Source organism: Agelaius tricolor, unplaced genomic scaffold (genome assembly GCF_023055355.1).
Source record: "Agelaius tricolor isolate 1412-34295 unplaced genomic scaffold, bAgeTri1.0.p SCAF_11, whole genome shotgun sequence".
NCBI lineage: Eukaryota > Metazoa > Chordata > Aves > Passeriformes > Icteridae > Agelaius > Agelaius tricolor.
This window is the reverse complement of record NW_027269271.1, coordinates 10053153-10073661: the sequence shown is the minus strand read 5'-3', so window position 1 is coordinate 10073661 and position 20509 is coordinate 10053153. Positions and strand designations below refer to the sequence as shown.

General features: G+C 37.9%; 1 protein-coding gene across 4 annotated transcripts in view; it reads right to left on the bottom strand.

Annotated features, from left to right (window-relative positions):
* Positions 1–20411, bottom strand: part of CAMSAP2 (calmodulin regulated spectrin associated protein family member 2) — an 80207-nt gene extending 59796 nt beyond the window's left edge. For all 4 annotated transcript variants that reach the window (XM_071436047.1, XM_071436048.1, XM_071436049.1 and 1 more), the window contains exons 1-2: positions 19998–20411; positions 7298–7557 (exon numbers count right to left, since the gene is read on the bottom strand). In XM_071436047.1, the coding sequence (XP_071292148.1) occupies positions 7298–7557; positions 19998–20136 (399 nt within the window). In that variant the 5' untranslated portion in view covers positions 20137–20411. The remainder of the gene's footprint in view (positions 1–7297; positions 7558–19997) is intronic.
* Between the last annotated feature and the right edge of the window lie 98 nt (positions 20412–20509).

Genomic DNA, 20509 nt, shown 5'->3' with positions numbered 1-20509 from the left:
CATATTTAAAGATACAAAGAAAGTTCACAGCAGCAAACCAACAGCCAAAAGCCAAACCACTGTGCTATTGAAACAGGAAGAAAATATCCTTAAACTGTGTTTAACAAAATAGACCTTCTTTTAAGGTTAATGAAAATACTTCCTGACCTTTTTCGAAAGCATTTTATACATGGTATCTGGCATTCTTTATGGGTTTAATTCATTACATATTTTGTTCATAATTTATTCCTCCTTTTAACTGGTTTTCTTTTTGTGCTTCAGGAGTGGATTTTGGTATGCTCTCAGGTGGTTGGTTTGGGTTTTTTAAATTAAATCACCACCATCACCCCCTTCTTCTCCACCTCTCCCTCCCCCGCAGGTTAAAAGCACCACAAGATGGAATAACAACTTAGAACACAATCAGAAGCTCTTTGATTCCAAACTTGAGTTTGTTCAAGGCAGAAGAACAACTATTTTGCAAGGAAGTGAACAAGACAGACAACAGAAAATAACAATGCATTGCATTATCTTCTCATGAGAGGCATGAGGCTTGACTTTGGGAGGTACTACCTTCACCTGAGGTTCATTTAATTTCCTGTCATTATTCCAAAAGCAGCAGTTTGATTTAGTAGATCATGTATCTCGTTTGGAAGACATATTGCAATATTCTCTCCTCGTTTTAGTAAAAGATTAAATGTAGTTACCACAATTTTACATTAGACTAAGCATGATGTGCTGCTATTTCTAAATATTTCCTACTACTTTCAACTGGCAAAGGCCAGTATAAGGACAGCTCTGTAAACATCTGTATCCATCAGGGATTTTATGGTGGTTCTGAGAAGGCACTTTCAAGGCAATACAAGGAGCATAGTTTATTCAATAGCTCTGCCCAACTGAAATAAACCCTACAAGAACTCTTAAAAAGAACAATCAGATTTAGTTACCTTCTAGGCAAGAATTCTTAGTAATCCAAGTTTGAAATGCCAGCTACAGTGCTGGAACCCTAAGACCAAAACACTACCAAGATTTTTGTACTAAAATTAAGGATGCTGGATTAAAAAAAAAAAAAAAAACAAAAACACATACACACACAACACAACAACAACTAAAATTAAATCGAGAGAAATCGTAGAAAGCCTTAGAGTTTCTGGCATTAGAGCTGCTGAAAAGGACAGGAAAGCATCCCTCCTTGTATTCTTTATAGACAATTTTGGTGTCAGTAGCTTTGCTACCTTTCACATTAGTTGCCACACTTGGTGCACAAGCTCAAGAGACAGCATTCCATGAAAACCCAAAGAATGTTGCAGAGGCCTTTGTGGTTATCTAAGTCTTCCACAAATTTCTGATACTGATATACAGACATACAACAAACCCTACTATAACTCACATGGATAACCTCCATGTTTGGCACTCACTAAATTCTAGACAAACATACTGCAGAAAACATCCCAAGACACTGCCCAAGACACAAAAAAAAAGCATTTTCTACACACAAGAAAAATATAATTAAATACAAGCAGCAAGCAAAACAAAATACCCAGGCTATGAGTCAACAAAAATTGCTTGAAAAAAAGCTAATAGGACATTAAGTCCTGTGTTAAAATGGTACGTGCAGAATGAACTCTGGGAGAGCTGCAGCAGTTCCTGTGGCCCAGAGTGAACTGGCACCCTGTGTGTGAGGGAGCCTGGTACAACACTGCTGTGGCAAACAGGTGTTAGTTCAGTGCTGACTGGAGTGGGATGGTGTATTTGACACAGGAAACCCAGCAAAAATACTGGATCCCTATTTTCAAGCAAATGAGAACCTTATGAGGAATGCATGTGAAGAGATGAGACCAGAAATGGAACAAAAAATATGGAACTTCTAAAGATGATATTTTCCCAGCCCAAACCCCCAGCAGACTGGTTCTACACAGCACATCAGACTCAATGAACTCAGGTTCTATTTCACCACTATATTTGCTTATTATTTTAATCTTCTATGAAACATACTACTATCAAAGATATATCACAAGGCAGTTAGAATCTGGTGCTTTAACTAACAAATTATGGTAACTATAGGTTCAAGTCAAGTAACTGCAAATTCTTTTTATATGTCTTCATCTAATAACTAATTTACAATAGCATGGAATGGAAACTTGTTGCATCATGCCTAAAACCAGAAAAAAAAATCTTCAGGGCAGAAACCACATCTTACTTTGTTCTGTGAAGTGCTTAGTACATGTTGTGCTGCTTTCCAGAGCAGAGTTAAAGGAGCTGTACAGCCTGGGAGTGCAGAGACTGCAGCATGTAGCTGCAAGTAACCAGGTGAGCTGCTGCAGCCCTTCCTCAAGGAGAAACACAGTGCTGATGAAAGGCACTGTCATTTCCAGTGAATGCAGTCTGCCAGGGAGACCAAAAGTCTGGATTGCAGGATGAGTTAACCACTTCCTGTCTGTTATCTCAACCAGAAAGAGAGCCAGGCTCTGGCTGTGGGTACATACACACCTAGCACTATCAATCCCCACTCCTCCCGCCTTCCACAGCAGTTTCGCTGGCTTGGATTAACTCCGCAATCAGTTCCGCACAACAGAAAAGCAAAACTGGTGCAAAGGTCCCTGGACTCACCTCTGCTCCCTCCTCAGGGGATTCACTTCAGCCAGCTGTGCTCCAGTCCTGGGAAATGGGCTTGGCAAGTGGGCTACCATAGGTGTGATCCTAGAGCCCAACTTCCAGGTTACATGCTCAAAAAACTGCATTTGTGCTCTCTGAAACACCCCCACAGTGCAAACCACGAGAGCAGTGACTGGAAGAAATACAGGTGTTTGCCCCAAACATGCACTCCTGATGACTACTAACTAGCTAATACAGGAACACCTAATTACACCTCAGTTACAGTCCAGATTCACAAACTGCTACAGAGAAATTACTGCCAGACTTCCTCACAAGGTGTCTTCAAGGAGGAAGGCAATTTGCAGCTAAAGGGATATGCAACTTGCATGACAGAACACTACTTTTTATATTTAAAGCCCATACACACAAATAATAGCTCAGAATTAAGAAAGCAGCAAATTTGATTCCTACCAGCTATTATGGACTTACTGCTGGGGTTTTGCAGAAGCCTCTCATTCCCTTTCCATCTTGGCTGAAAATTGTAGAATTTTATGAAGGATTTAGGAGTTACTTGATTAATGACAGTAATCATACATGGGTGTAAGTTTAAACTAGCTGCTCAGCTGGTTGACTTTCTTGCAACACTATTTTTCTGAATTGAGAATTCAACTCTTGACAAAAGTAATGCTTTTTGATTATACTAGGCTTAGCATGGCTTTTATACTTTCCCACACTGAAAATATAAAAAAAATTTGTACGGCATACTTTCTTGGATATTTATACACAGGGTATTCACTAACCTTTTTCGAGTCACTAAATTTTATTAAGAACTAAATATTTTCAAATGCCTTGAAGGTTAATAACTATTTTTTGTAGTCAGCTAAGAATGTTTCATCAATATATAATAATAAGCTTAGGCAAATAGATTCTTCTGATGCAAATTTGCTAAGAGTCTGTAATATTACTAAATCTCTATACTCCCTAACAACACTGGTTTTAAACAAGTATCCAAGATTTGACATTACTACTCCTCAAGCTAGAAAATCAGATCATTTTGGTCCTGTCACATTAGGGACAGAAGTCCACTGCTGGGGTAGTTATGCAACTTCAGTTTCCCTGCAAAGTGAACTGAGATGCTGATTTTTTTATTCCTTTCCCCACATGGCAGAAGTGCATTGCAGGGACTTGAGGGAAAGAAAGCATTTCTTAATTCCTCTCTGAATCTGCTTATTCTTCCCTGCACTTGAAGCAAATTGAAAGAGACCATATGAATAGCAAGTGACCAGCCTGATTAAAAATCAGAATTCTTGTAAAATGATTTGACATGGAAAAGAAGTTACTCAGTTAATACAAAATTCTTGTTGTAATGGATACATTTGTATAAAAGTCTCCTCTGACTCATCCTGCAATATATGTATTTTTAAAACAAAGAGAGCCAATGCTTATATGAGAAAAAAAATATTTAAAAAATCCAAATTGCCTTCCTCTTGTGTATCTGATATTTGATGGTTTAAGTCAGTTTGGCTTATGAAGGAAATACAAAATTTTTAAAAATAAATCAGCATAGGAAAACAAAGTTAAGCTTCACTTGAATAATGATCTATGCATGAGCATTAGAAAACTATTGCATTATTATCAGAATCATGCTGAATTATTATGCTATTTCTGATTTCTATAGCAGGTCAAAAAATCTCACATTTCCATATGGGGATGCCTGCTGAAGACAGATTTTTTGTTTTAATGCAATTGGAACTTGCCAACTGACATAAATATCTTTGCAAAGTTTTTTACAGCATAGCTTCCGTAATCTTTTGAAACATCAGATAATTCCTTTCATACAGAAGTATAATTTCCAGGAGAAAAGTACTCTGGTTCTTGGTTCAAACTTTCAGTTCCAAGCTCTAGATTATTTCTGCACTCTTTGAAGTCTAGCAGAGCAGAGCCAAGACCATATACATTTCAACCAGAAGAGAAATAACATGCTATTTGGTTCTTTTGCTCCCCTACAAGAATTAAAAACAGGATGATCCTATGAAACACAGAGTTAACAAAAATAAACATAGAATTAAGTTTTAATATCTTGCAATACATGGAGAACAGAAATTGAGATACCACTGAATAACCCAGCTTTTGGTCTCACCAGAGATGAAATAGGAGATGTGAACAAACCAAACATGAGAAAGAGTAAAAGAATGAATCAGACCACACAGGGGAGGCTTTAACAGAAGCCTTTGCTGCCATGGGTTAATTTCACCAGTGCCTCTTTCCTACCCCATTCCACCAGGGCACTGATTTGTATACATGCATACCCCTATGTATGTACACACACACAGAAACACAAACACAGCCTCTGCAGCCTCTCCAGTTAGATACTAATGCAGCCAAGTCAGCTGGGACTGAGGAGCCAAGTGCCATTTATCCTGACCCCAGCAAAAGCAGCACATCCATTTGCTACACTTTGCAGACTTAAATTTGTAAGGTGCTTCCAAGAAAAGTTCCAGCTAAGAGAGAGAGAAGACCAAAATGCCTGCTTCATTAAAGAGTCACATGGGAACTAAGTCAACAATTAATCCCCACAGACGTCACTGTGCAAACATCCAGCCCAAGGAATTCCAAGTCTGTTGGCCACAGCTACACACGTTATAATACACATGCAAAATTAAAACATTCCATACTCCAGTCTCTTGCCATAGTTCCATTTTATATTATAACTCACCCCTTTTCAGCTAGAGAAAATACAGTACATCTGAGAAGGTAACAAGAAATATCCACTAACATCTTTCCCCTATTCCTGGGGAAGACAGGCTAGCAAAGGGAATGACAACCATACCATGTTCTATTAAATTACTCAGAAGTACATTTTACATGGGTTTAACACAATCTGGTCTACTAGAGGAACATATGTGTTAATTACAAACAAAAACTTTCTGTTCTACATAATTGAAAAAGAAAAAAATATTCCATGCTCTAAAACAGGATATACATTTAAATTTGTAAGACTTTTAGAAACTGACATATGGAATATAATAGGAAAGAGTATTGGAAGGCATCAAGGGAAAAGACTGTCAATACTGCAACAGCCAGATTTGAAGTTCTCTGCCAACTTTACTAATAGTATAATAAGAAAAAGGGTTGAGGCTTTCCAATTAAAATATAATGCTGCTGCTAGGAACTTGCACAGGAACAAGAGCATGGTTTGACAAAGTAAAACTCCTGGGCTTGGGACATTAGTATGGACACTACACCTTCACAGCCATTTCTTTGGTAGCAGTTGTTTTGGACAAGGCTGTGTTTCTGCCCAAGCCAGTTGTGTTCCCTGTCCTTGTCACAGTCCAGCTGCCTGTGAACTGCCAAGAGCAACAGTGCACCCATCTGTTACTAGTACTGGAGTGGGGACCAGTGCCCTGGGCACAGCAGGAACCTGGGGACATAACTCTTATGATGCTCATGTGTCAATAACTTCCTGCTGACTATACCTAAACAATACTGGGAAAACACACAAACAGCCCCACAGGCACAAGGGAAATAGAAAATTACTACTGAAATGCATTTTAAGCAGTATGAATTACTAAATCAAACATCAGCAAACCAAACTAGGTAATACTGACATATTTTTTTTCAACTGAGAACTCTGGGAATAAATGACTCTTACAACTACTCTAGACAGGGATCTCATAAAAAGAATCAAATGGAGTAACCAGAGGCTCATAAATCCAAGTCATTAACCTTATTTTCCTTCAGAAGCAAGAACAGAATTAAGTTCTGCAAAAACATAAACAGTCAAAAAGTTTGTTTCTTAAATGCTTTGACTTCTGTGAACATTAGGAACACTCCTAACTACCCACAAGTATTGCAAGTATCCTGCAAATTTTTTCATCACTTGAAACATAGAATTATTTAGATTGGAAAACACCTCTAAGATCACCATAGCTATACTCATTTCCACACACCTTCATTCTAGAGGCAGCTACAGGTCACTGGCCACAAATACTTTGTTTACTTAATTTATTCTCTATATTAAATACAAATATAAAAAGGTGAACATTTAAAATATTTCATTTAATTAAGTGAATTAGCATCTTATTCTATCATACTGCGATTTGCTAAACAAACATATGTAGACATCCTTTTTACAGGTAATTTTTTATAACTCAGTTCCAAACAAAGCAGAAACCCCATGACTTAGGAGCTTACTAATAGAATCATTCATCACTTGAACTAATGTTTTAATTAGCAGTTATATAAAGCAAAGACCTATTTTTTGTTGTGTGTTTTACATTGACTTAATGTGCAACAGGTGACTCTTCAATGTTATTAGGCTGAATTGTCTGCCATTAAAACTTTGTTTTCAAGATTTTAACCAAAGATTTCTGCCCAAGAATAATGTTTTCAAACTTTTCCAACACAGAAATATTCACTTACAGACAGTGCTGTAAAACTGAAATCCAAGTGATCATATTGTTACTGCTATATTTAAAAATGTAATATTTTAACTAAGTAGGAAGATAGGTGTATTCTAGCATTAATACAGAAGAAATACACCTGCACTGACAGCTAATGACACAGAAAAAAACCAAAACAATTATAAACTTCCCAGTAGTGAATCCCATTGAACTCCTGTGAAAAATACTTCAACATAATGATGCATTTTAAAAGACAGATCTGTAGGTACTGGGAGAGCACAGATGGAGAGAGGAGATGTAACACACAAGCTTGGAACACTCACCATCTGAATTGGTTTTTTGTGGAGATCTCGTTCGGTCACCAACTTTTCTTGGTCAGTGACATAAAGGCCTTTTTGTGCCAGGGCTTGTATAACAGCATCATGACCTAGAAGTGGTTTTGCAGCATCACTCTTGAGAATAAGGCTCCCAGCACGACAGTAGAGCTCGGCAGACAGCAGCAAGTTCACAACAGGTGGTTTGATGTGCTCCTGGTCATACTGGTCTGTGTAAAACGGCTCTCGGAGCTCTTCTGGAACATTCTCTACAAAACACACAGAGCACAAGTCAGTATCAGAAAGGACAGACTAGTAGGGGATTTTTTAAAACTATATGTCAACTCAAAATTATGTTAAAGAAAGCTTACCCAAGGGGAGTAAGCTTACCCTATACCAGCAATTATGTTATAAAATTCTGGGAAAAATTTCATACAAAGGTAATATTTGAGCTATAAATAGAAACTTGAGAAAAATTCAAAGTGCCTCACATTGCAAAGGCCACAACAGAACACCAACCTGTGGTTTACATCATCATTACATTAAAATTTCTTGGCTTCTCCAAATACATGCCCAAACATTCCCATCTCCTTTGGCATGATATTATATAGGTCAGACATATAAAGGCAGAACAACACCCATTTAAACACAAACCCTGGACTCTATTACAATAACAAAATAGAACTGAAACATTTTGTTTCAGCACAGAAAACTTCAAGACAAAAAGCAGCCTTCTAGTTTCTGTATATGCAGGAGAATTTGATTACTATACTGTTTATTTCAAAGGTCACACATCACAGAATGATGACAATTCAGCAGTTAAGTATAAATATATGGGCTTTTGACTGAAATTAGAAGAATGGAGAAAGAATAAAAAATATTATCACTTTCTTTCTGACAAAATACTGAGTTCTTATTGGCCTTGTTGTGTTACTAACTTCCCTTAAAATTCTGGTTTTAATCCTTTTTCAGTGAGCTGGTTTAGCACCCACAGAAAGCTACACAAGATTTTGTCAAATCTATGCTGAGATTTTTAACTCTAAAATTAGCATTCCAAGACAATCAACAATTTTTTCAAAGACTGTACATAACACAATACAGGCAGACTATAATTGTCTACCACAAATGTAGCAACTATAAATTAATTAAATATGGTATTAGATGAAATTAAATTAAATCATGAGTCAAGTGGAAAATAACTTTCAGATTTTCAGGCATACACACTGCAAGATGCTTCGTTTTCCTCCTGGAAGAATTTCATTCTCTATTGTTGTAAAATTAGTTAAGCCAACAACATTTATGGGATAAAGAGCATGTGATTCTTTTCCTGAGTCCAAATGCAAAAACCCTATTTAATTGCTAGAAGAAAAAATAAGTGTGTAGGAAAGCAGTGATACAACTCAAGTTTCTACCCTTTGCCTTCAGCTGGATAAATGGCTAAACAGACAAGGTTTGAATCAGTCTGGAGTAAACAGCCCAGCAAGGGTGGAGCAGGAGAAGAGAGAGAAAAAACAGAACATGCCATCACAAGATAATGACAGATTATCTTCTTCCTCATACATATTCTATTGCAGTTCATGTGCTTCCATGATGGGCTCTGCAAGGTGCCAGCTGCCTTCTAGTTGTGAGGGAAGACACGCTTTGCAGAGTGCAAAAAGTGAAAGAAATATTAACACATGCTTTAAATGCTGGAAGGGTGGTAGGAAAGGGTAAGATATTGCTGCTTCTTTTGCCAATTCAGAGTATCAAGGGAAAGAGACATAGTTTGTCATTTGCTTAAACCCTGAGCCTAAATTTGGCAAGAAAACTGACAGCTTTGCTTTAGAACACAGATCAAAATATACCATCAGCACAACTACTCTGCCCTTTAAAACACAAATCTAATGCCTTTTCTTATCATCTTGTAAAAAAGCCCTACTTTTTTACAAGATGATAATAAAACTTCTAACAAAAATATCTACTGGTGTCAGGAGATATTTCCATCTTCTCTTCCACTTCCCAGCTTCACCTGCTGACTATGATCCAGATGATGATCCAGAGTCATCCAGTCCAACACAAAGCATTTCTAATTGAGGATCTCAGAGCTGCTAGATACCTGCTTCCCCAGGTATTGTTTTCATCTGTCTTAATTCTACCTGACCTTCTTTCTTTTCCCTGTTTGACTACACTCTATTTAAATATTAAACTTGTTATTTCTGAAGTCCCTAATGATCCATCTCCAGTATCAGGAGCTCAATTCTCATCAGGACTTTATCCTCTACAATTCCAAATGCCAACTCTTAAAGCATCTTTATGCTACTTTTTCAAGCTAGAGAGGATTAGAAAACATTTTTTGTAAATATCTCACAATGCACAGGCAGCAGATTTTGCTTTTGAAAGAGACAAAAAACCCCACAACAAAAACCCAACCCAACCAACCAAATAAAAACCCAAACCAAAATCCACACACCCCTGTTTTGAAGCAGATGAGAATTTCAATGGGGATGAGGGGAAGGAGGGAGGAACAAATAAAGCCATTTGTAATTTCTTAGAAGACTTAAAAAAGCCTCATTCCTATATGAAAAAACCCTCTTGAGGAAGGAATACTTAGCTCCACTCAAACAGAAGTCACATACTCTGTGGTTCAGATTCACTGAAGACAAAGACAGATTTCAAGCCTGAAAATGTGAGCCAGAAGAGAAATCTCAAGACAGTAAATAACAAACCCAATGCCTGTTAATTCTGTTCTTCTGTATCACTGAAGCACATAAGAAAGTGACAAGATGCAATAAATACATTTATCATTAAAGAATGACATCCACTGCTGGGATTTCATAATTAAAAACTCAATACAGCTAAAAAAACCAAAATCAACATGATAACTAGCAAAGGCAAATGGAATTATTTATAAAGCTTAGTTCTGCTTCTGAAAATATAGAAAAAGACAGAATGACATCTATGCCATTTCTTTTACTTCTTTGGTGTACACAAGAATAAATCTGGAAAAAATACTTACTGGTTTTCATAAAAATAAAACCAGAAAAATTAATTAATTAGAAAAATCAAATAAGGAAACAAAGGGCTAGGAAGAGAAGCTGTGGCTACAGGCATATTCTGAATGTATAAAAAATGTGAAAGCATACAAACAAGAAATCTCTAGTGCAACAAGATCAGAATTCTTTACAAACATTCCTGTCAGACTTCCCTCTGCACAGGCAGAAACATGGCACTTTCCCCCACTTCATAACATATATTAAACTGTTTGATATCAGAATAGCTCTTGATAGAAGATTCAAGCTGTGCTCTTACATTAGAGTTTAAAAAGGAAACAAAACCCCCCACAGCAGATAGGTAACAGACACAGAAAACCATCTCAGAGTAGAAGTCCTTCCAGAACTGGCATGTGCTGCCTCTAGAGTCCTGTGGCAGGGAATTTCAAGGCTCCATCCAGTTCTCAGCAGATTACCAGCACAATCAGCAGGGTCAAAAGCCTTTATTAACAATTCTGTCAGGACTAGAGATTGTTAAACAGGCTCTGCTAGGCAGAGAAGAATCTTAACACTAATCTGCAATGCCTGCATTTTACCAGTCTTCCTTTGCCCAGCTGACAAAGAAGACTCATTCAGGATTAAACTCTGAGGCAAATGACCCATTTTAAAAGAAATACCTTGTTGCACATATTGCCATAAAAGACCATCTGACCTTGAAATGCCTGCTAATTATGTCAGAGGGGTGTATGGGGACACTGAGTGCTGAACACGAGCAGTGCAGGTGACACCAGGAGACTGGGGACAGTGCTGGAGACAAGAGGCAGGATCTTCCTGCACTCTGCCAGCACCAACAGGCCTTGGAAACACACACCTGGATAAAGGCAGGGCTCGTGGGCTCATGCAAGGGAAAAGCTTGTCAAGAGACCACGAGCATGGGTGCAGGTTGCCTGGGGACCCAGCTGTGAAACTGCCATCCACAGGACTTTCAAAACAAGGCCCTGAGAAATCTCCTCTAACTTTGAGGCTGGCCCTTCCTGGAGAAGGAAGCTGAGCTAGATGACCACCCTATTTTTTCCTAGAATTGTGAGCAGGACCACAGCTTTGGAAATCATTTTGACATTTTGAAATTTGTAAATATTGTACTATGAAGAGAATAAATGAAGCTAAAAGGCAAGTTCAAGACACAGAGAAAAGAACAAAAAAGAAATAATACCACATTAGCCCAAGTCTGTAACTAAATTTAACCACCGAGCTAACTTCAAAAAAGTAGTCAATGTATCTTCAGGTGATTTTTATAAATGATCAATGAATGAAAAGTCCTGCAGATGCTCTTTTTAGAGAAGAAAATAAATCAAAAAAAGTAAGAGCTTATTCAAAGCTTTAAAGCAAATGCAGGATAATCATTGCTCCCTGTTGTGGTTTAACCCCAGTTCCAACTAAGTTGCCCAGCTGCTTGCTCTTTACCCTACTCTCCCTGCTGGGATGGGAGGATAGGGAGGAAAGCTGGAAAAAGGTAGATCCTGCAGGCTGAGATAAAAACAGTTTAATAACTGAAATAAAGTAAAACATTATAACAATAATAACAATGGAAGGGAAATAGAGACAGCCCATTCCCAAGCAGCTCTCAGCCCCTCCCAGGCAGCTCCCCCAGCCCATGCTGGGCACAGCAGCTATGGTTTGCAGTGTCCCTGGGGCCAGCTCAGCTCAGCTGCCCTGGCCACGCTCCCTCCCAGCTCCTCCTGCACCTCCTGGCTGGCACGGGGCACAGAGGAGTCCTTGACTTAGAGAGAGCACAGTGAGCAACCACTGAAACACCAGAGTGTTATCAACAGTGCACTCACTGAATCCAAAACACAGCCCTGCACCAGCTACCAGCAAGAACATTCACTCTATTCCAGACAAAACCAGAACACTCCCCACTGTGAGACAGAAATGCAACTTAATTTTCCATTTCAACAGACCATTTTAAAGGAAAGGAATGGTCTAAAATTAATTCATGCATAACACTACTGAATTTACCTTTAAAAGTTGCTTTATAAGAAAACCTCCCTGCTCAGATAGGCATGAATTACTCCTTGGAAGACAGTATGAATTTGTTCTTTGGAAAAAACAGCTTGTGTTAACATGAAAAGTCTACATTTTCTTTAAAAACAAATTGGTTTTTTTGTAAAGTTTCCATGCTTCCACAGAGATGAATACAATCCTTTACACAACTATTGAGTTTTTCAACTTTATAGCAGTGAACAGTTTCAGATTTATGAATGCTTGCTTTAAGAATGTCCAAAAGCTCAGAAGTCTTTGTCAACAAGGTCTCCATGTTGTTTGTTTGTTTTGCTTTTTTTAATTCCTGAGGACAATAAAACAAGTTAAAATATTTTGCCATGGGCTTTCTCATTAAATAATGCCATCACTTTTGGGAGCCACAAGGCCACATTAAGCCTCACTCTAGAAAACTTCCTCTCTACAGGTTACTGATGTCAATGCACAAAGACATTAAGAAGAAAAAAATATTTGTAGAAGACTGAGATATAATACAGAATTATTTAATGAGAATTCTAATACCTTTAACCACCTCCTAGTGCAAACCAGTAGATGAATGTATGCCAAATCTCAATGGACTTGCTGGTTTTCTGCAGGTCAGCTAAGGTGTGCTTTTGCCAGGAAGTGACCGTGTCAAGTTACCTCATTCAGACTCCACTTGCCAGCAAGGATTCTGGCGCCATATTCACAAGCTGGGCACAAGACAGCAGAGCTTGCACAAAAGTCAAGAGTCCAAGAATTGAAAACAGGTCAGAGAAGACAGAATTCTATTATTTAACTGCTGTTGAATTTTTTTAGTGGACTCAATAGAAGAGGGAGACATTTCAATTTACTATTTTATTTTGGAGACACTATCAAGAAACAAGACTTTTAATCAGGAAGCAGAAAACAAAATGAGAGAGTAGAGATTACAAAATAATTTTTATTTTTGGTTTGTTGAATCAATCTGCCACTTCCATTGTTCTTGGCTAGCAGGCTGTAGACAGAGACACAAGTATCTAAAAGGTCAACACCCAATTCATGGCACACTCAGCCTCAGCTTAACCATTCTTAGCTTTGTCCACCTTGCTATGATGAACTCAAAAGATTCTTGAATTTAGCATTACAGAAGTACTATGAATAAACAGATCTTACCCTCCTGCCTCTAGATGCTACAAAAACAATTATCCACTGCTTCAACAGCTGTTCTGCACTTAAAAGGGATTCCTCATTCAAAAAAGGAAACAAACAAAAATAAACAAACAAAAAACCCTCAAACTAAAACAATTAAAAAAACAAAACCTAAACAAAATCCTAAAGAATCCACCAAAACCCAAACATAAACCAACCCCAAAACATTCAAGAAAAAACATGCACAGCTCTACTTTCATAGCCTAACCAGACTTCAGTTGTTCTTTGAACACTGCAAATCACAAAAGAAATGCTTTATTAATTGTCACAGTAAGTGGCTGTCCCATCCAATATTCTGCCTTCAGCAGCACAACAGGAAGTGCTCCTCACAAAACCTACAGAATGTGTCTGGTACTGGCATTTCTTATTAAAATGGGAAGATCAGTACCTAATTTACTAAAACCTGGGTATTGATTCAGGTTTTAATAAACAAAATCATTACTTAGAATTAATCCTGCCAATAAGGGGATCAATTTTCATTAACATAAATGCCTTTAGAACTTATTTTTGGGAGAGGCAAGTTATGAGAAATGTAAAGATAATACTATAATTATAATCCTATCTCACCCAGCTAGCACCTTGCTGACAATTATAGACAAGTCATGATTTAAATACCCTATGGAGTAGGGGAAAAGCTGCTTCAGAAAATTAGAGATAAACACTTCTTGAACTTATTACAAGACTTCATTAAGTCAAAGAAAACTTTTTGCCAGCCATAAGTAGATAGATGTGAATGAACACATCTTCTTAGGTGTTTGGCTTGCAGGTTCTCTTAGTGTAAGACTGCTTTTAACTGAATAAAAGAAAACATGTAGGAAACAGCTAGAACTATACAAATCTTACATTTGGCAAATAGATTTCAAATATTACATTTCAATTCTGTAGCAGAAGTGTTTATTATTACCACCCGATGCAGTAATGATGTATTGTCCAATTGCACAAAATAAAAAGGAAGGGGGAGGAGGAAGAACTCACTCTACTTTTCTTATGAAGTCTTGAGAATTTTTCACTTCTATCTTCATTTTCCAGAATGATCAGCAAAAACAATCATTCTGCTCTTTAGCAGAGCAAGTATTAAAAGTTACTAATTTCAGGACTGGAACTGTATCCAGTTGTGCTAACTGTAGAATGGAAATTACTTAACATCTTATTGAAAAAGCGACACATTCCTGATCAACAGCATACAAATACTCTTCAAGGTTGAATGAGAGCCACCTTCAAATATGGAGTCACTCAAGTAACACAACAGATGACCCTAAATCATAGGGTGAAGGGGAAAATTTCAAACTATATTTTCAGTAGTAAATGCAATGGTGGTTCAAAAAATATAAAGAGAAACCAGGTATAGGGAGAAGAAATATATTTCATCTCATCACCTGAAATCAGTGAGCATTTGGCTACAGTCTCTGTCAGATCTGTTACATTCTGCAGACAAGCACTCAGAGTGGTAAAGGCAAACAGGCTCAAAGGTACTGAGCTATTGAAAGAACAGATTCCATACCCCAAAGGAGCTCCATTGTCAACTGCAATCCTGCAACTGTCCCCTTACTGATCACCTTCCTTCACATTTGTACATGCACAGTACAGCTTCAGAGGACTCTGTCAAACATAACAGATCCAGAAGTTCATACAATTTTATGTATTTACTTCAAAAAAAGTGATCTACACTCAAACTATATTACAAATGTGCTCTACAGAAAGGAGTGATACAACCACCTTCCAATTAAAACATCTCAGTAGATGATCTGTCTAATCCACTGATTGTAGTAGGACTGACTGAAGTATCAATTTGTCAGCAACTATTTCAGAGAGGTAATGAAATCTATATTAAAAAATTCTCACAAGAATCTCAAACATTTGTTTTTGAACTCCAAACCCTTCTACAAGGTTTTGCTACTGCCAGACTGAATACAAGTGAAGAAATTATTTCCGCTAGAAAAAGATTAAAATTTGCTCTGGCCTGCAACATCCAACAGATGAGATTATTTAGCTACAACTTGTTTCTGTCAGAGACACAGTGTTCATTTCCTCCCTTCATGGTTCCGCTGGCAACACGGGCAAAGAGCAGTAAGTAGCCACATACCAGTTCTGAAAACATTAATCATCAGGAGAAAGCTATTTTTAGGTTTCTTGGGTAATATTTACTTGCAGATGATGCAATTGTAATCTATTGCTTCAAACACCTATAAAGGATACATTTAATGTGAAATTCAAGGTTAAAAGGTACACAGACTATCTTATTTTTACTTCAGAAAAGACAAAAATGTTTAGGACAATTGCTCAGAATTTGCAGCTTTTATTTTGCTTTTAGTATATTCCTGTCCAAAAAAAAAACAAAACAAAACAAAACAACTCATGCTAATCAGTATAATGTATTACTGAAACAGAATAATATATTGTTTGGATAGTAAAGGAGCAACAGCTTTTACTTGATTTAAAAGTGTTCCCATATTTTTCTGAAAATCAGACACAGATATACTCTTAGCTTTGTAACTAAAAATTGGATGAAAAGCTGCTTGAAAAACTATTTTCCAAGAGTAATCAGATGTCCCCTACCAAATGGGAAGAACATGTACTTCCAGGTTCAAGAGCTCACATCTTTCTTCACACTAGACAAGGTTGTAGAGAAGTGATTCCAAGCTACAGAAGGATTGGGAGCACTTTGGAGGACAAAATTATAATTCAAGATAATTTTGATAAGTGGAAGGAGTGGTTTGAAAATAGGATGCAGTTATGTAAGTATAGCTGCAAAGCAGGAACCTACAACAGTACAATTATAAGATGGGAACAACTGAGTAGGCAGCAGCTCTGCAGAGAAAGATAGAGAGCTACAGTGAATCACAGACTGCATGAGTCAACAATTCTAGGCTGAGGCAGAAATGGCAAACATCATATTTTAGTGAATAAATCAGAGTATTATAGGTTGGAACCATGAAATAATTTTTCAAATTTACCTTGTATTGGTAATGGTCTAGCTGGACCAACAGATCTAGATTTAAGTACAGAGCTCATGTAAACCAACCACAGGAAAAAATTATACAAAAAAAACAACCAAGCAAAAAAAAAAAAAAAAACAAAAAACCAACCCCAAACCCCTAATAAACACAGAGAGCAAAAAAAGTTTGACCTACCAAAAAGAAAAAAAGTCTGTTTTGTCGAAGCAATATAACAGACATTGCTTTAATTGGATGAAAGGGGTTATAAAAACGTAACATGCCCACCATTCTCAAAAGCACCAGGAAGAGGGCAAGTAATGGCTTAACAACATAGCAAAAGACATCAAGATTCTGCTCAAACATCTAAAAATAAATAAGGTCCAAACTGACTAAAAGACATACCATTGAAAGTCTATAATTAGTGATTTTCAAAAAACAGGCTAAACAAACATCTGTCATGAATGATGTATATTTAGCTCAGCCTGTCTTTAGGAGCATGGATGAATAACAAATTTTTCAGGCACATTTTCTATTACTATAGCAGACTGAGAAGGCAAAAACTTCACATTCCAAAATAGTGAAACACACTTCTGGTCCTTTAGAAATAAAAAGAGCACAGACTACCACAACATCAAGACATTTTTCAACTTATTCCTATGAAGTAAGTAAGTCCCCTCATACTTTTAAGTTGAAGGTTATAGTGTCTATACAGTTCACCCAGTTCTTTGGGAGGAAATTTTTCTATACTGAAAAAGTTAACTGCCAGCATTGGCAGACAAGGCTGAAATTAAGTATTTGCAGATTTAATTTCTAAAGTCAAACATTCCCCCTTTTATACTTCACACTTGTTAATTTTCTCCCTTTCAGTTACTGCAAGTTGTGTCACTTAAACAATTTGATTATTACAAAACATTTAATCTGACATGTCCTAACACTGATATAAAATCCTACACACCCTCAACACTTAAATATTAATTCTTTCTTCAATTAGTATTTCTGAAACAATTCTTCATACAAGATGCCTTCAACATGACTGTTAATGCATTCTTACTCTCCTATGACACCTCACTAATAGGACAACTTCTTTAGAGCTGCCTGTGTTGTGGGTCAAACTCTACACTTGCAGTTTAACCAAGGACAATAGCAAGAGATAATTTTTCTCTCAGTTTTTGGACCCAGGTATCAAAGAAACACCAGAAGTCATTACTAATGCTAATGAACAGTACCTATTTCAAGTCTTTTCCAAGAGCAGATCCACAACACAGAGTCAAGCTGTATCCGCATCTCTGATTGTGGATTGAAATATGGTTTCAAGACTGTGAAAGCCATCCACTGAAACATTTACCCCTTTGATACATAAAGATTTTGATTTCTTTAATGGATACATGATTGTAACAACCTATGCTTTTCCTTAATGAAACTGAACTGCATTACTTTGTTTCATAGGGAAAAACCCTTCACCTTCCCCTGCAGGCTTAGGGAACTTCAATACTTCAAGCATAAAAAAAGAAATAAAATGTGGCACCCATAAAAACACTAATCATCCTTTGTGTTTCTCTGTACAAATGTATATAGCAATAGTTAGAAGACATGACTGAGGCTGTGATTTATTCCCAAGAACTAAAATAATTTAACAAACCCAAACTTCCTTCCTTCTTGGAAAAGGTGAAGGTCAGTTCTTCTGTTTCCCTCCAAGTATAAAGGAAGCATTTGTACTGCAGACATGCAAGTCCTGTATACTGTCTTTCTCTACTTCAGCCAAACTTTTCTTGGACATTTCTAGTTACATTAACCAAGTGGAAGAACTGGGACCAGAAACACTACAATGAACTGGGACCACACACTACAAATGTGTGTGCTTACCTCTCTTCCTTCTGTTACATTACTGCACTGTTTAGAGAGCAGATGGAGCAATTATTCCCTCTAATCATGTTCCATTTGAGCATCTCAGAACAACCCCAGTCATGAAAGGAAAGAGTAAAGGAATTTGTTTTGGATCCCACTTTTATAGAAAAGTAGCAGAAAAGTACCCTGCAAGTGGCTTTACATATCCAATAGCAACTCAACCAGTATGAACCAAGACATTTCAACCATAGGTTGGGAATCTGTCAAACTCCAGTAGAAAAAAGTTTTCAGGTTAGAAGGCTAGGTTATATAATTGCACAAGCATTGTACACTCAGAATCCTATGAGTAAACCCTATGGAACCAAGCTACCTAAAAATATAATGATCTCTGAAAATGTTCAATTAGGTACTTCCAAGAATTTTCTCTACTGTTTTACCTCTCATACCTGCATAGCTAGTAAAGCCATATGTCAAAATATTATTTGTCCAGATTTCACAAAGAAAAGCAAGTATACTTTATTGACAAATCTTTATATGGAAACAATATTTTGATCTTTTCTTTCTTTTTGAAGTGATGCACTCACTGAAATTCATTAGATTCAAGCACTTTAAAAGTGGCTTTTTGGAAGCATTGCATCAAATATTATGAGTTCCCAGAAGCGTGTCCCACAAAGACATGCTAAATACATCCTAACCCTGGCTAATACATAACAGCACCCTGGCCCTAAATGTAAAAGGTGCAATACTCCATAAGGAGGTACCTTTTCCTGTTATTTTATGAAAAAAAACAAGGGCAAAAGCAATGATTGTTGATATCTACCTCACCTTTCAAAAACCCCATTATTTTTAGTGAACAGAATATTAAATTATTACAATACTACAGCTATACTAAAGCCAAAACCCACAAACAATAAGCAAACAACTCCAACTCCCCCCAAAAAGCTAAAATAATTAATTTTAAAAAACCCTAAAAAAATTCCAAAACAAACAAACAAAACCCAAACAAAAACCCCCCAGCTTGGTAAATTTTCAAAATGCTTCCCTCAGAAGACCTCTGCAAGTCTGGTATTCCTCAAGGCCCAATAATATTTCAGGCACAGAATAATAGGTCTGGTATTTCTCAAGGTCCAAGGTTTTCAACGACAGAGCACTGGTGTCTTTTGGAGGCATTACAAATCGATTCCATTTACACTTACAGACAAGGAGAGCCTTCTGTATTGTGCAGGCCAAAACCTGGCACTAAATGCTCTTTTCCCTGAAACCTTTCTTATTGCTGAACCACTCAAATGGCTTCAGGCTACTGTCACACATGTCAGAACCCATTTCCATTGCTAGCACCCAATTCTGCTCCTAAGCAATACCAGGAAAAATTTCAAGATGACAGACGAACGTAGATTGCTGGGGTTTTTTCACATTGTAGAAGTACGACCAGACTAATAAATAAAATACCATTTACAGAGATCGATTCACTCAAGCAAAACAATATGAGCGCCAATACACAAAATTTACTTGCTGATGGAAACAGTGGGGCTACTCCAAAAAGACTAAGTGTAATTAAGGAAAAACAAAAGAAAAACAAAAAACCTCACAAGGGGTAAGAGATCTTAGGGAAAGGGAAAAGACCAAAAGCATTTCCCACACATCTCCCTCCCTTCTCAGCTCCTCAGGGAATGGCTCGCACGTCCTCAGTAGCGAAGCAACCAAGCAGGAACCAGCATCAAAGAAAGGGAAGAAGGAGACGCCACCTACCTGTCCCAAAGGCTTTGGCCACCAGCCAGGCCAGATTACAGGCGATTTTCGCTCGGGAGAAATCATAATGGTCAAAGGGTTTGATGGCAGGAACAATGAAAGTCTTCCTCATCTCCTTGGCGTCTGCGGCATCCCCCATCTTCTCACAGGACCCCCGGCAACTGGGAACTTACATGGTTGTTTCTCCGTCCTCCTCCTCCCACGGCCGGGAGAGCCGGCTGTAAATACGCCGACAGCAGCTGAGAGCAGCGCCGGACCCAGCTGTCCGTAAAGGGCTAACGCCGCCTCCCGCCTTTCTCTGCACAGGAATGTAGCCGAGTCCGAGTGTCCTCTTCTTCCTCCTCCTCCTCCTCGCTCTTTGTCTCAATTCACTCACGCCGCCGTCCCTCCGCCTCCGAAAAAATGCCCCCGGCGGCCCCGGCCCCGCGTTCCCTGGGGAGACCCTGCGGCCAGGGCTGGGCGCCCCAGGCGGCCGCCAGTCCCCCGGCCCGGGGCGGGAGCCGCCGGCAGGG